The sequence below is a fragment of the Pelodiscus sinensis genome, chromosome 10 (genome assembly GCF_049634645.1).
Source record: "Pelodiscus sinensis isolate JC-2024 chromosome 10, ASM4963464v1, whole genome shotgun sequence".
In the NCBI taxonomy this organism is placed as follows: domain Eukaryota; kingdom Metazoa; phylum Chordata; order Testudines; family Trionychidae; genus Pelodiscus; species Pelodiscus sinensis.
The window spans coordinates 1,004,487-1,019,946 of NC_134720.1; the positions used below are offsets into that span (position 1 = coordinate 1,004,487).

Genomic DNA, 15,460 nt, shown 5'->3' on the forward strand with positions numbered 1-15,460 from the left:
TCACGCTTTCGTTTTTTATTAAAATATCGTTATACCAAGTGGAATGCTACAGCAATCTCGGTACAGGGCAGCATAACAAAACAGCCGGGTTTACATTTAAATACTTCAGATAACTTAACAACGCACGAACAAACAAACCTCATTGTCTTTGGCAGAAAAAAAGTTCACAGCACAAAAAAAAAAAATACTTCAAAGGGAACACCAATATTACTATCAAATATATTAAGTCGTTTTTTCTCTTTCATAGTTTTCGGCGTGTTTTTCACTTTGTAAACAATGCCCCAGCAGCCGCGGCGGCGTGGACGAGGCTGGGGGAGACTTCAAAGGCAGTTGTCCAGCAAATGCGCAGCCAGGGAAGGAAGTCGCTCCGTCTCAGTGGGCCGAGGGAAGTGGAACCTCTCGGTTCAGATCAGAGTTGGCTACTGCCAAGAGCCAGCTGCCAGCAGACCCCAGGGTCCATGAGACTGGCCCAGGCCAGTGCGTGTGTCATGGGGCGGGTCCGGGGAGCCCAAAGCTCCCCAGCCAAAGTCAGACCTTGGGGGGGTTCACTCCCCTCGCTGCCTCCACCCCCACGCCCCGGTGTGTTCCTCGCACGCCCGCAGGGCAAGCGCGCCCAGGGCCCCGGGTTAGAAAGCGCCGTGTCTGCACAGAGCCGGGAACCGTGCTACCGGTGCGTGGACGTCAGGCCGTCCTGGGGCAGCCTTGACTTACAGCAGCCCCTTCCACGCAGGAGAGCAGCTCAGGCCCCCCAGCTTTCCCCCCCCCCCGGCCTCCTGGCTGGTACTGAAACCCACAGGTGGGAAATTCCAGCTGGAGGAACCCTGGGACAGTGCCCCAAGGGGATGGAGTGGGTGGGACCTCCTGGATGTGGGGGGAGAACCGGCTCAGGGCTAGCAGCCAACGAGGGATGGCCGGTGGGGGAGGAGAGAACCAGCGGTGGGCTAGTGGCCCAGGAGGGATGGCCGCGGGGGGAGGGGAGAACCGGCGGGGGCTAGCGGCCCAGGAGGGATGGCCGGTGGGGGAGGGGAGAACCGGCAGGGGCTAGCTGCCCAGGAGGGATGGCCGGCGGGGGAGGGGAGAACCGGCGGGGCTAGCGGCCCAGGAGGGATGGCTGGGGGGGGAGGGGAGAACCGGCGGGGCTAGCGGCCCAGGAGGGATGGCTGGGGGGGGAGGGGAGAACCGGTGGGGCTAGCGGCCCAGGAGGGATGGCCGGCGGGGGAGGGGAGAACCGGCGGGGCTAGCGGCCCAGGAGGGATGGCCGGCGGGGGAGGGGAGAACCGGCGGGGCTAGCGGCCCAGGAGGGATGGCCGGGGGGTTGAAATGATAAATAGGGGTGTTTACAAAAGGGGGTTATTTACAGAGCCCCCCATCTCCTCACACGCGCTGCTGGGCTGCAGTGCCCCCGGGGACCAGCCACAGGGCACCCCCCAGGCATTTCCAGTCCTCTCCATGGGAGGGGAAAGGGGTCGGCAGGTGCGGGCGGGGCGGGAATTAGCCCCCCAGCCCCACAGCACAAGAGCTCCTCCTGGCAGCCTGGCCGTGGTGAGCGGGCCCAGCAGGGCGGCGTGGGAACGGGCAGGCCAGGCCCACGGGGCAGGTTCGAGCTCCAGGCCCCAGCTGGGCAGCAGGGGGCGTCTCTGTCCCTCGGGCGGCGGCGGCGGCGGCGGGCGCTCGGGCCCGGCCTTCCTGGGGCAGGCACACGGCGCAGGAGCTGGCCGGAGCGACATGGCAGCCAGCTGGCCCTGCTCAGCCCTGCCCCGAGCGCCCTCTGCCCAGGACCTCTCGGGCACCAGCCAGCCAGGCTCCCCGGGCCGTGCAGCTCCAGCTCGCTCCCCTCCGGCCGGGCCCGGCGCAGGGCCAGGCTGGCGGGCGCCTGCCCTCCCTCAGATCAGGATTTCCACCATGTCCGACAGGCTGGCGGGCCTGGCAGCGGGCAGCGTCCCTGCAAGGAGACAAACCCGTCGGCTTTGAGCTCCCCCGGGCTGGGCCCGGCTCCCGCCTTCCGCCTTCCGCCTTCCGCCGTGCTCTGAGCGCAGGGCCAGTCGCCCGGCCACCCCTGAGCCGGACTGTCATTTGGGGGGCCCACCTCGAGCAGGGGTGGGCTGAGGGGCGTCCGCGGGCCGGATCCGGCCTGCCAAGTGGGGTGATCTGGCCGTGGACGCCCTGCCGCTCCCCTGCCCCCAGGCCAATCAGGCTCTGGGAACGGGGAGGGGAAGCGCACCAAGTTTCCTCCGGCCAGCCAGGAGCACGCAGGGCTTAGAAGTGCCACGTGCTCCTGGCAGGGCTTAGAAGTGCCACGTGCTCCTGGCAGGGCAGCAGACTTTGCGCGCCCTCCCCCCACCAAGCCCTGATTGGCCGTGGGGAGAAGGGGGAGCCCACGAAGTCTCCTCCCACCACCAGGGGCATGGGCGCCTAGGGGGAACCTTGGGGGGGTGGCAAAGACTTCACGTGCTCCCCTCCCTCCGGACCAGTCATGGGCTGGCAAGTGTCCTGGCTCCGCCCCTTCCAGAGCGGCCCGGGGCCACTTCAGAAATTTCTGATTGGCCCCCCCCGGGCTAGAGGCCCCCCCGAGGCGGCGGATTTCCAGCCAGCACTGAGCACCCGCCCTCGGTGTCTCCCGCCCGGCCCCCACATCCCTTGCGTAGCCAGAACCGTCTGCCCTCAGCTCCCCGCGCACCCCGCTCTGGGCAAACCGAAGGGGGCGGCAGAGCCAGGCCCGCCCCCGGCGTGGCTCCTGCCTTTCGACTGGGGGCAGGGCGGAGGGACCCGCACGCACAGCTGGGCTCCCCTGCCGAGCGCGGGCCCAGAGCGAGCCGAAGGGCTGGGACCCGGGCCGCTCCCTGCCGTCTCTTTCCCACGCTCGTTCCTGGTCCCAGGCTCCCAGCCCGCCCCGCCCCGCCCCGCGGCGCTGCGTGAGTCACTCTGGCAGGGCGCTGGGCCCTGGCAGCCAAGGCGGAGTAGCCAGCTCCTTGCTCAGCCCTCAGCTATGCAGGGCTCAGAGGCCCCCCGGCAGGTCTCTGGGTTCACCCGGCAGCGTGGGGCAGGACTTACCCGCGGGGTGAGCTGGGCTGCTGTCCGGCTGGGCGCCAGGCCCCTCGCCCTCGGGCGCGCCCTCCGTCTGGGTGCTGCCGTCTTTGCTGCCGCGTTTGGAGTGGAAGGGGAGGGGGCCGCATGTCGACGGGCTGCTGGTCTCTGCTGGGCCCTGGCCGGCTGGGGGGAGAGAGGCGGGCGCCGTTAGACGGTACGCCCCGCGGCGAGCCAGCTCGGCCCTGGGCTCTGCCCGGCAGCCAGGGAGCCCACGTTGGGGCCGTGTTCCCGGGGGGCGGTGTGGCAGGGAGAGCCCCTCCCCCCGGCACCCCCAGCTCGGAGCAGCTGAAAGCCACAGGCCGGAGGTGTGGCAACGGCACCGTTCAAACCGACGGGGCAGGACCGTGTGACTCCCCTTACCTGCACTGCCCCGGGACGGGTCCTCGGCCAGCCGCTCGCCGGGCACGGCCCCCGGCCAATGCTGGGCCCCCGAGGCGGCGAAGATGGACGGCACAGACTTGGCTGGCCGAAGGGAGCCCTGCGGGGCCTTGCTGGGCTCCTTCCGTGAGCGCTGCTGCAGGATTTTGATGATTGCGTCTTTCTCCAGGATCTGGGCGTGAAGCGCCTTCAGCCTGCGGAGCGAGAGCGGCGCAGCGTGAGCGGCGGGGGCCGCACGGTGCAAGCGGTGGCGCGCCCCCAGCAGCGCGGCCCAGGCAGCGTCGGCGCACCTGGCCGGGACCCCGCGCGCCCACGGGGGCTGGGACGCCCCTTTCCAAATGCCGAAGGACACGAGCGACGGAGGAACCCCCTTGGCGGCCAGCGGAAGCCAGGCCCGGGGCAGCCCCGCGGGACCAACCTGCTCTCCATCTCCTGGTGCTTGCGGCTGGCCAGGAGGAGATCCTCGTCGAAGCTGTTCTCGGGGGAGTGGTTGATGAGCGTCGTGTCCCGCTGCGCAGCCGCTGTGGCGGCCGCGTCCATGGCGAACTGCCGCATGGTACATTCCTCCAGGTACTTCTGCTCCCACTTGGTCATGTCCGCCTCTAGGGCCAGGATCTTCTCTTCCTTCTCCCTCAGCTGCTCGGCCAGCACGCGGGCGCTCAGCTCCGGGGACCCTCCGCTCGGGGCTCCCGCCTGTCTCTGGTGGGCACAGGACACGCGCCGTGAGACGCAGCCGTGCAGAGAGCAGGCTCCCCCGTGCCACGCTCATGGGCCTCCCCCTCCGCCGCTTGCCCCGTCCCTCCCCCATCTTCCGGCGGCTGGGACTCGGCTGCTCCCGCCCTTCCACGCAACCTGCCCCTGGCGGCCCCTCACTGGCCCTGCTCACCTGCCCAGCCCGCAGCATCTTCAGCTCCTGCTCCAGGCGGGTGCGGAGCCGCAGCTCCAGCTGCTCGCGCTTCTCGCAGGCGGCCTGGAGCTGGCCCAGGGCCTGCTGCAGCCTCTCCACCTTCTCCACGTAGGCCCGCTTCCGCCTCAGCTCGTCCTCCATCCTGGCGGCCCGCGCCTGGGCGTTGCTCAGGGCCTGCTCCAGCAGCTCCGCCCGCCGGCGCTGGTCCTCGTTGGCGCTGCGCAGCAGCGCCACCTCCCGCTCCAGCTTCTCGCGCACCTGCTGCGCCTCGTAGTCTGGAAAAGCGCAGGGCGGCCGCGTGAGCGGAGGGCGCGGCTGCTCGGGCGGCCCCGGCTGCGGCCGGAGCGGAAGGACTCCGGCTCCGAGCCATCGCCTCAGGTGCAATGGGCCGGCGCCGGGAGCAAATCGAAAGGTCTGCCCTGGCGCGCGCCCCCGGAGAGCCCTGGGCGTCCCGTCTGCTCCCTGGGGGCGGGAGACCGGGACCAGAACTGCCACAGGTGGGGGTGGGGCCGCGGGGGCCACTGCCAGGCCGTCGGCTGCCACGGTAAAGGACAAGCAAGGAAACCCCTTAAAGGCTGTTGTCACCATGCCTGCAATGCCAGTGCACTGGGGGCCCCGTACAGCTCCGCCACCGCCCCCCGGTTCCCTCAGCCCTTCCCCGGGCCCGGCCCCCCTCCTGCCTCGCCACACGGAGGCTATTCCAGAGCCAGGGTCTCGCCGCCCGACTCGGGAGAACCCGGCGGATTCACCGTGCGGGGCCCTTCTTCCAAAACCTGCCGGCGGGCGCCCCGCGGGCTGAACCTGCACTGCCCGGCCCCTCCCTGCAGCCGGACGCCCAGCGAGCGCGGGCCCAGCTCTGGGGCAGGAAGAGGCCAAGGGCAAGAGCCACCGTTCCTGACGCCGCGCCCATGCAACAAGGGGTCCAGGACCCCGGAGGGGCGGCGCCGGCAGCTCCCTCCTGTCCCCGCAGGGAGCGGCCGAAGGGCCGTGGACGGGGCCCACGCTGGGCCAGCAGCTCTCAGGGGGCAGGGAAGGGAAGGCAGGGGGACGCCCCCGGGGAAGTGGAGCGAAGCCAGGAGGAGGCGTCGGGCCCATTCCCAGCCTCTGGCAAAAACGTTTTCTCCTCTCCGAAGTCCGGGCCAGGCAAGCGAGGAAGGGCCAGGCCGCGGGCGGCGGGAGGGCGGGCGGCGGGCGGGAAGAGCCGGAACAGCCGCTGGAATGCGAAGAATCCAGGTCACACTGATGGCTGCTGTGATTAATGGCTCTGCGCCCGGAGCCAAGACCAGCTCAGCTCTCCCTGGGGAAGGGCAGCCGCCTCCTCTCGGCTCTTAAAGGGGCCGTTCCCTCCCCAAGTGAGCCAGGCTGCAGCCATTCGGGCAGCGTCCCGCCGGGCCCCCGCATGCGCCCAGGACTTACTCTGCGCAAGGAGCTTCGCCACAGTCCCCTGGCTGCCTCCGGGGCTCTCCTGCGGCTTGCTAGCCAGCTGCTTGTTTGCCGAGTCCAGCCGCTCTGGTTCCCATGAAACAGACAGAGAGAGAACGTTAGGGACAGGGCAGGGCCTGGCTCTTGGAGGCACCAGAGATATTAGACACCCACCTGGAAAGTAACCGCCCCGCCATGCTCCTGAGGCACCGGGAAACCCAGCAGGGCCCGGAGCCGAGGGTCGGTCCCCAGAGAGCAGGGACCCAGGAGAGGGAGTCCCACACGGGAGCCGGCCGGCTCGGAACTGACCCGCGTTTGGCAGCGACGGCCAATGGCAGCACCAAACACAGCGGCGGGGCGGCCCGTGGCCGACGTGATTCCCACAACACGAGGGTCTCTGGAGCTGAGTGGCAGGGCCCCACAGGAGCACGCCCACGGACGTCCCTTCCCGCCGCCCCGGGCCCCGGTTAGCGCTGTCCTTACCTTTCAGGTCCCGGTTGAAATCCTGGAGCCGCCGCAGCTCCCCGTCTTTCTTGCTCCTCATGGTTTTCTCCAAGGCCTCGCGCTTGGAAGACGCCTTCATCAGGTTCTCGTAGTCCTCGGAGACGCGCTGGATCTCCCGCTCCAGCTGCAGGGAAGGAGCAGGCTGAGGGGAGACCCTCTAGGGCTGGGGGAGCCCCGGGGCACGGGAGAAGCTAGCTTGCTGCCCACCTGTACCCGCCGGCCAGGCCAGCTCTTCCTAAAAGGCACCCGCCAGCGTCCCCACGCCTCCTGCGCCCCAGCCTGCCAGGGAGAAGCGCTGCTCTTCCCAGGGCCCTGGGCGCGCCCACGCCACGGTCCCCAGGTGAGCAGACAGCTCTGCCGTCCCTCCAGCCCGGGCTGGCCCCTCGGCGCGGCTCCTCTGCAGGACCAACTCTCCTGGTTTCCGGGACGGGCGGCTCGCTGCAAGCCCTGCCCTTTGGCTGTGTCTCTGCCCGGCGCCCAACGGCTCCGAGCACGGCCCCTGGGCCCAGCAGGAGCCCGATGGGCAAGACACGCTCGGCTCTGCGCATCTCCCTTGAGTGAGAGACGCTCCATCGCCCCTCCCTGCGCGGTCCCCACACCTCTCGCTGCTGATCGGCCGTTCCTGGCCTGCTCCCCGGCTCCGGCCCATGCCCCTGCCTGCTCCCCGGCTCCGGCCCATGCCCCTGCCTCCTCCCCGGCTCCGGCCCATGCCCCTGCCTGCTCCCCGGCTCCGGCCCATGCCCCTGCCTCCTCCCCGGCTCCGGCCCATGCCCCTGCCCCTGCCTGCTCCCCGGCTCCGGCCCATGCCCCTGCCTCCTCCCCGGCTCCGGCCCATGCCCCTGCCTCCTCCCCGGCTCCGGCCCATGCCCCTGCCTCCTCCCTGGCTCCGGCCCATGCCCCTGCCTGCTCCCTGGATCCGGCCCATGCCCCTGCCTCCTTCCCGGCTCCGGCCCATGCCCCTGCCTGCTCCCCAGCTCCGGCCCATGCCCCTGCCTCCTCCCCGGCTCCGGCCCATGCCCCTGCCTCCTCCCCGGCTCTGGCCCATGCCCCTGCCTCCTCCCCGGCTCCGGCCCATGCCCCTGCCTCCTCCCCGGCTCCGGCCCATGCCCCTGCCTCCTCCCTGGCTCCGGCCCATGCCCCTGCCTGCTCCCTGGCTCCGGCCCATGCCCCTGCCTGCTCCCTGGCTCCGGCCCATGCCCCTGCCTCCTTCCCGGCTCCGGCCCATGCCCCTGCCTCCTCCCTGGCTCCGGCCCATGCCCCTGCCTGCTCCCTGGCTCCGGCCCATGCCCCTGCCTCCTCCCCGGCTCCGGCCCATGCCCCTGCCTCCTCCCCGGCTCCGGCCCATGCCCCTGCCTCCTCCCCGGCTCCGGCCCATGCCCCTGCCTGCTCCCCGGCTCCGGCCCATGCCCCTGCCTCCTCCCCGGCTCTGGCCCATGCCCCTGCCTCCTCCCCGGCTCCGGCCCATGCCCCTGCCTCCTCCCCGGCTCTGGCCCATGCCCCTGCCTCCTTCCCGGCTCTGGCCCATGCCCCTGCCTGCTCCCCGGCTCCGGCCCATGCCCCTGCCTCCTCCCCGGCTCTGGCCCATGCCCCTGCCTCCTCCCCGGCTCCGGCCCATGCCCCTGCCTCCTCCCCGGCTCTGGCCCATGCCCCTGCCTCCTTCCCGGCTCTGGCCCATGCCCCTGCCTGCTCCCCGGCTCCGGCCCATGCCCCTGCCTCCTCCCCGGCTCCGGCCCATGCCCCTGCCTCCTCCCTGGCTCCGGCCTGTTCTGAGGGGAGAGGCTTTCCCCCGGGCTGGGCGGGAACAGGCCTCGCCTTGTGCGTCTCTGCACAAAGGCCCCTCTGTGGTGGCCTTCAGGTCCCGGAGGGAGGGCCGGCCAGCGAGGGCCCAAGTGCTCGTGGAGCCGGTGAATGGGCCTTTTCTAGCCATCCAGCAACTGCTTGGCGGAGGGCCTGGTGCGCCGGAGCCACAGCTGTGCGGGGGGCACGGGAGGGGGCGGGGCGGGGATTAGACGGGAAGGGGAGGAGCTGCCCGCTCTTTCTCTAGGCCAGACGCAGCCCAGCCCGCCCGGCCAGCGAAGCCCGGGGCTCGGCGCACCGCGAAGGAGGCGGCGTGCGAATGCAAGCGCGGGACGGGCGCTCACCCGCCTTCCGCCGCAGCCCCTCTCTCCCGACCCCCGCCAGCGCCTGGCGGCCGGTGCAGGGTCGGGGACGGGCTCCCGCCGGGGACGTACCTTCTCGATCCGGCTCGCCTTCGCGCTGCAGCTCTCCAGCTCCCGCCGCAGCTTTTCGTTCTCCCTCAGCACCGTCTCCATCTGGGCCAGGTGGCTGCTGGCCGAGGCGGCCTGGGCCGTCATCAGAGCCTCCACCCCGGCGGCCGTGAGCGAGCCCAGGGGGCCGTGGCACAGGGCCGCCTGCTGGGGCAGGAACGCTGGAGGCAGATGGGCCGGCATCACCCTAGGGGAGGTGACGAACATTCAGGACTGTGCCCGCCGGGACGCCCTTCACATCCGAGCAGCGAGGGGCGCGGCGGGGCGGCCGGCCTCTGGCCCTGTCCGGTTCCCAGCAGACCCCCCACCACGGCCTCTCTCTGCTGGACGCCCTGGGGCAGGGACTGTCCTGTCGGGCCCATTTGTACAGCCCCTGGCGTGCTGGGCTTCTGGTGCCACACTCGGGGCTGCCGGGCGCCACGGCAACACACACAACGCGCTCCGGGGAGGAGGCGTCCTCTCACCAACGTTTTCTCTATTGCCTGGAGCCCGACCGGGGTAACCCGGCGCGTCAGACACCCCAGAGCGCCCCCCCCGGCCACGCCTCACGCAGGGCTCTAGCACGCGGCATCGAAGGACACGAGGCCCTGACAGGATCAGAGGCACAGGGCCACTTTTCACAACCCCGTGCACCCTGGGAGGGGACCTGGGAGGCTTTCGCAGCCAGGCGCTCATTAGCCCCGCGTCGCCGCTACCAATTTTCCACACTTCCTCAGCATCGGCCTGCCTCTGCCCCTCCAGCCGCCGGGCAAACCCCCGGCATTCAGTGGGGCAGGCCTAGGCCAGGAAGCCCCCCGCCCGGAATGCTGGGCCCTCGTCCGGGTGCTTCTCTCATCTGCAGACGCCCTGCGATCCCCGCAGCCCCTTTCGAAAGCGAGTGAGGCGCCAGGGCCAGATTTGTAAAGGGGGTTCAGGCGCCTAACGCTGCCGATTTGGGAACCCGCGGGGATTTCACGCCTGCACCACGGAGTCCTCGGCCCGTTGGTAAATGTGACCCTTGGTATCTAACCCAGCCCCCAGGCCGTCTAGAGCGCGGGCACGCCACTGCCGCCGGGTGACCCACGGGCTGATGGCCAGAGCTGGGATCCGGGCACTGGATCACGCACCATGTGGCGAGTGGGGCGATCCCTGCCGGCGGAGGGAGGCCTTGGTGCCCGGGGGGGTGAGAGGTGAGCGAGGACCAGCGCTTGCCCCAAGAACACTGATCGGGCCCCCTACCCCCGGGGGGCCCTTGTAACACACCCAATGCTCTTGCAGGGACACCCCCGCCCTCTGTTCTATCGAACCCTCCTAGCATCCAGCTCGCAGGCTGCCCTGCCCCCGTGGGTGGCGCTGGGGGTCTCCTGTGCGGGGCCCGGGCGTTTCCTTTCTCCCCGCCACACTCAGCCGTCTCCTGGCTCAATGCCGGCTCCGGAGTGAGCCCGCCAGACCCACAGAACGCCAGGGGAAGGCGGCCGCGAAGGAACAGCTTCCCCTGCCAAACGGTGGCCCCCCCCGAGCCAACGCGCCCCGGACGGGAGGGACGGGCTCCGCCGCGGTGACGCGCCAGCCGGTCGGGCTTACCTGACGTCCGGGTGCCTGGGGTCTGCCAGGTAGCCGACGGCGGGCCCCTGGGGGGGCATGATGTAGGGGTACTCCGGAGGGGGGCCCTGGGGCTCCATGCCCTCGGCACGCTGCCCCCGCGGGGCCGGCAGCAGGCCGTGCCTGGCGAGCTGGGGGTAACTGTGGGAGGAGCTCATGTGGCCCTGGGCCCTGGCGCCGCTCCTCTCCAGCGACAGCTGCAGGAGGCGCTCGCTCAGCGACCGCACGTGCCCGTGCTTCAGCGCGGCGTCCGGACGCGGGCCGCTGCCGCCGTCGTGCCCGTGGGCCCCGCGCGGGCCGGGCTCGGCCTGCAGGCCGCGCTGCGAGGCATAGTACAGGGAATGGGCCTTGGCCTCCTCGTAGCTGGGCAGCTCCTCGCCCTTGGGCGGCGGCTGGCGGAGCCGGAACACGCTGCTCTCCAGGGACAGGTGGTCGCAATGGTGCTCCTGGCCCTGGGGCTCCTGCCGGGCGGACTGCTGGACCATCTGGCTCTCTTCCTGGGTGAGGCTCTCCAGGGAGGAGCGGGGGCTGCCCGGGCTGCCCCCGCCCCGCAGCGCCTGCTGCTGGATGGCCAGCAGGGTGCGGTTCTCCGTCAGGTTCCCGTAGCGCAGCTGCTCCTGGATGAGCCGGTGCAGGACCGTCCCCGAGGAGTCCTCGGCCGTCCGCATCCTCGGCGCGGGGCTGCCACTGGGCACGGGAAGCCAGGCCAGGCCGGTCCCCGGCACCGCGCAGCGTCCTACGAGAGAAGAGCACAGGGATGAGCAGAGCCCTCGGGCCGGGGCTGCCTGTGCCCTGGGCCCAGAGGAGGCCGGCAGGCCCCACCGCGGCACCCAGCCAGGAGAGGCGCAATCGCCCGGCCCTCGCCCCCCCCCCGCGCGGGGCAGGGATTCCGAGCCGGCCCCCGGTCGAGCCAACTCCACGGACCCCCCGGGGCCGAGCTCCCTGGGAACCTGCAGATGCTGAACGTGGACCAGCCCGGCCAGCTCAGCCGAGGGAACGCGGCTGTCAGAGACACTTGCCCTGCCCAGGAAGGGGCACCTCTGGGTGGGGAGTGAGGGGGGCTAGCTCTGGGGATCTCTGCTGACTCCCCCTGGGGTGTACGGCCCCAGCCCCCCGGCTTAGCACGAGCGCATTCTAGGGTCCGGGTGGCTCTTCTGCAGTCGTGAGTTACTCCCCTAGAAAGAGCAGCTGACAGGATTCTAGTAACCCCTGATTTGGCTCCCTTAGGGCGCGTCCACACTGCAGCGTTACTCCGGAATAACAACGTGCGCGTCCACACTGCAGCGTTACTCCGGAATAACAACGTGCGCGTCCACACTGCTGCGTTACTCCGGAATAACAACGTGCGCGTCCACACTGCTGCGTTACTCCGGAATAACAACGTGCGCGTCCACACTGCGGCGTTACTCCGGAATAACAACGTGCGCGTCCACACTGCTGCGTTACTCCGGAATAACAACGTGCGCGTCCACACTGCTGCGTTACTCCAGAATAACAACGTGCGCGTCCACACTGCGGCGTTACTCCGGAATAACAACGTGAGCGTCCACACTGCGGCGTTACTCCGGAATAACAACGTGCGCGTCCACACTGCGGCGTTACTCCGGAATAACAACGTGCGCGTCCACACTGCTGCGTTACTCCGGAATAACAACGTGCGCGTCCACACTGCGGCGTTACTCCGGAATAACAACGTGCGCGTCCACACTGCGGCGTTACTCCGGAATAACAACGTGCGCGTCCACACTGCTGCGTTACTTCGGAATAACAACGTGCGCGTCCACACTGCGGCGTTACTCCGGAATAACAACGTGAGCGTCCACACTGCGGCGTTACTCCGGAATAACAACGTGAGCGTCCACACTGCGGCGTTACTCCGGAATAACAACGTGAGCGTCCACACTGCTGCGTTACTCCGGAATAACAACGTGAGCGTCCACACTGCAGCGTTACTCCGGAATAACAACGTGAGCGTCCACACTGCTGCGTTACTCCGGAATAACAACGTGCGCGTCCACACTGCGGCGTTACTCCGGAATAACAACGTGCGCGTCCACACTGCGGCGTTACTCCGGAATAACAACGTGCGCGTCCACACTGCGGCGTTACTCCGGAATAACAACGTGCACGTCCACACTGCGGTGTTACTCTGGAATAACAAAGTGCACGTCCACACAACAGCATTACTGTGGAATAACAAGGTGTGCGTCCACACAGCAAGCCGTTATTTCGATTTAATTTCGAGACGGAGGACGGCTTCCTCCGACTCCTGTAACCCTCATTTCACGAGGAGCGAGGGAAGTGGAAGGACGAGTGCGCGCAGACAGCACCAAAAGCCAGACGGAGCTGTTTCAACGACAGCGACGCAATTGACGTCGCTGACGTTCCCTATCTTAATTCGACTTTCGCCCGGCAGTGCAGGCGTGCGCTGAGTGCGTCTCTCTCCACGCGCCAGGCGAGGCAGGCGGGGAAAAGCTGTGGCTGCTCTCTAAGAAATTCATTCAGTTCACGGGGCGGAGACCAAGTCATGACCCCGCACAGGAGACCAACGCAGGATGTTGAGGACATGAGACACACGTCACACAAAAGGCCCTAGCCTTGGCAGACCCACGTTCCTGGGCCGAGACGGCTCCTAGTTCCTGTGAAACCCACACATCCCGAGTCAGTCTCCAGGACTTTCCATCTCACTCCGGGAGACTTGTCCAACGGGAGCCCAAACTCAGACCGTGTAAAGCTCCGACCAAACTTAAAACTCCACAACGCACATCTCCACCAATTCCCAGCACACCTCACGGTTTTAAACAGACAAACACCCGCCCTGCTACAATGGGAGGGAATTTGGCTCACAAAGTGAGGGTGAGCAAGTCAAAAGGGCTCAGCTTTACCGTCGCACCCCTGGAGAAATGCACAATAATAACAGCGTTACAGTGAAACGCGACATAAAATCAACCCGATTTTCAAGAGCCTGTCAGCTGTGCGCGTTCTGGCCGCCTGTGGGTGGATGCTTGTCACCCAGCTACTGAAAGTGTAAATATCAAATGTATCTTACTGAACCGGCTGCGCACGGAGAAACCCGGGGGAGGGAGGGGACCTTCAAAACATTCTCCTCACTTTTTTGACTGCTCTCTGGCAATCACAGCAGGGCTGCGTGTGGCTAGGCACTGGCTGAAGAGGGATGCCAGCCGGGGAAGTTGCAGCCTTGTTTTTAAGATGCCTTGGCGCACAGACTTCCAAGCGAGTGAATTCCTGAGTAGACATCTGATCACCTGTTTCAGTCTCATGCTAGTGCATGCGGGCTGGCAGAGGGAGATGCTAATCTCCTGTTGCTTCATACAAACATACCTCAAAGACTGGCTTGACTCCCAACACAAAAGGTTCTTGACCGGGTCTTCCCTGACGGTGAAATCCTCCCTCTCCGAGCCCGGCTGCCAGGCTGAATGCCCTCTGCGGTGCCAGCCCACCTCGGGTGAACCAAAACAACAGCCCCACACTCCTCCCCTTTCACAAGCCCTGGTGCAGCCAGGAAGTCTGAACTCTTGGGTCAGGAGCATGACTCGCTAGCCAGGAAGGTGGAGAAAACATTCCTCACCCACCCGCGCCCTCTGGGCTCCAAGCTGGCCCTGGTAGGGAGCATTCGGGCCTGGATCCCCGGCCTCTCCTGGGTTGCATGTGGTCGCTTCCTTCATTTATTGCCCTCCTGCCCTTTGCTGCCCTCAGCATCACCCCGCCGGGCCCGAGCCTGCGTCAAGCTTCAGGCCAAACCCCGTGAGTTGTTCTAGCTGGGAGGGCAATGCCAAGAGGAATCAGCAAGTTCGCTGTTGGCGCCCACACCGGCACATGGGCAAGGAGGCCCCCGAGAACGAGCCCTGTTTTGTGGTATGTCCTATCCCAGCCCCTCGGCTGTCGTGTGCTACACGTGGGCACGAATGTGGCCCTGAGCGAGGAGGGTCACTTCCAAAGGCCCCCGGGGTGCGCGCACACAGACACATGCGGGCACACACGGACACGCACACACAGACACACGCGGGCACACACGGACACGCGCACACAGACACACACAAGGACATGGGCACACACAGGCATGCACATAGGGACAAGGACGTGGGCTTGTGCACACGAGTACGCACACACAAAGACAAGCGAACACACACACGGACATAGGCACACACACACGGGCACATGCATATAGACACACACACGGACACACATGGACATGGGGACACGCGCACATGCTCACACGGACACACACACACGGACGGACACACACACACAGACACAGGCGAACACACACACGGACATAGGCACACACACACGGGCACATGCATATGGACACACACGGGCACACGCAGACACGGACACACACTCACACACACACGGACACACACTCACACACACACGGACACACACACACTCACACACACACGGACACGGGGACACGCGCACACGGACACACACTCACACACACACGGACACACACACACTCACACACACACGGACACGGGGACACGCGCACACGGACACACACTCACACACACAACCAGAGGCGACAGTAGCCGGGTGTGCGCAGCCGCCCGGCCGGTCTTCCCCAGGCCGGGAGCCCCTTTGTGCGCCGGGAGCCCTCCTGCCCGCCCCGGCCACTTGCTCCGGGCGCTGCCCGCCGGGGAAGAGGGGGCGCCCGCGGCAGGCAGCGCGACCAGGCGGCGGCCGGGGCGCTCCCCCTCCCGGAGCCCGACACCGCGGGGATGGGCGCAGACTCACCGCCGCCCGGGCTGGCTCCGCGCAGCTCGCCGAGCTCCTGCCCCCGCGGCTGCCGGCAGGCACTGAGCGCCGCGCCGCGCCTGCCAGCGCCGCTATGCCAGGAATGCGAGAGTTTCAGGCTCCCCCGGGGCCGGGCGAACCACCAAGCACCGCCCCGGCCGGCCCCGCCGCGGCCTGCAGGGGGCGCCGCCGCGGCTCCCCGCCGGCCCGGGCGCACGGCCCTCGCGGATCGTGCGGGAGGCCAAGCGCCGGGAAGGGGGCGCAGGGCTCTCCTCGGCCGCGGGGCGCAGGCAGCAAGGGAGGGTCAGGCGGGACGTCAGGAAACCCCCCCAGCTGGGGAGCCTGGGCATCCCCTCTGCGCTGGGAGGAGTCTGCGGGGGCTTGCTTGGGGCAGAAGGAAGCCAGACTTGGCAAATACCTGCGGGCCCCACCCGCAATCCTGCCCCTTCCAGTAGCCGACTGCGCCACTTCTTACACCTTCCTTAATGCGGGGGGAAAGGGGGAATGAATGGGTCTGGCTTTTCACGGGGGAAAAAAGTCAGAACGATCATGCTTA

The 15,460-nt window shown here is 68.1% G+C and overlaps 1 protein-coding gene across 2 annotated transcripts; it reads right to left on the reverse strand.

The window, feature by feature from the left end:
- AMOTL2 (angiomotin like 2) lies at window positions 1–15,056 on the reverse strand. Of its 2 annotated transcripts, none has more exons than XM_075937222.1 (10): window positions 14,905–15,056; window positions 10,129–10,882; window positions 8,530–8,752; window positions 6,278–6,422; window positions 5,789–5,881; window positions 4,352–4,647; window positions 3,884–4,164; window positions 3,448–3,659; window positions 3,052–3,210; window positions 1–1,942 (listed from the first exon to the last, which is right to left on the reverse strand). In XM_075937222.1, the coding sequence occupies exons 2-10, from the start codon at window positions 10,812–10,814 to the stop codon at window positions 1,884–1,886; spliced, it is 2,154 nt and encodes a 717-aa protein (XP_075793337.1). In that variant the 5' UTR covers window positions 10,815–10,882; window positions 14,905–15,056; the 3' UTR covers window positions 1–1,883. The 2 variants fall into 2 exon arrangements, with proteins under 2 accessions (XP_075793337.1, XP_075793338.1); XM_075937223.1 differs by lacking the exon at window positions 14,905–15,056 and adding an exon at window positions 13,489–13,817.
- Window positions 15,057–15,460: the final 404 nt, after the last annotated feature.

What these genes read in the sequence shown, in the direction of transcription:
- AMOTL2 (XM_075937222.1), bottom strand. Translation starts at nt 10,814, where the DNA reads ATGCGGACGGCCGAGGACTCCTCGGGGACGGTCCTGCACCGGCTCATC. An exon ending in AGGCGAGCCGGATCGAGAAG is followed by an intron (nt 6,423 to 8,529) that starts GTACGTCCCCGG and finishes CCTTCCCTGCAG; the next exon opens with CTGGAGCGGGAGATCCAGCG. An exon ending in CCCGTCCCGGGGCAGTGCAG is followed by an intron (nt 3,211 to 3,447) that starts GTAAGGGGAGTC and finishes CTCTCCCCCCAG; the next exon opens with CCGGCCAGGGCCCAGCAGAG.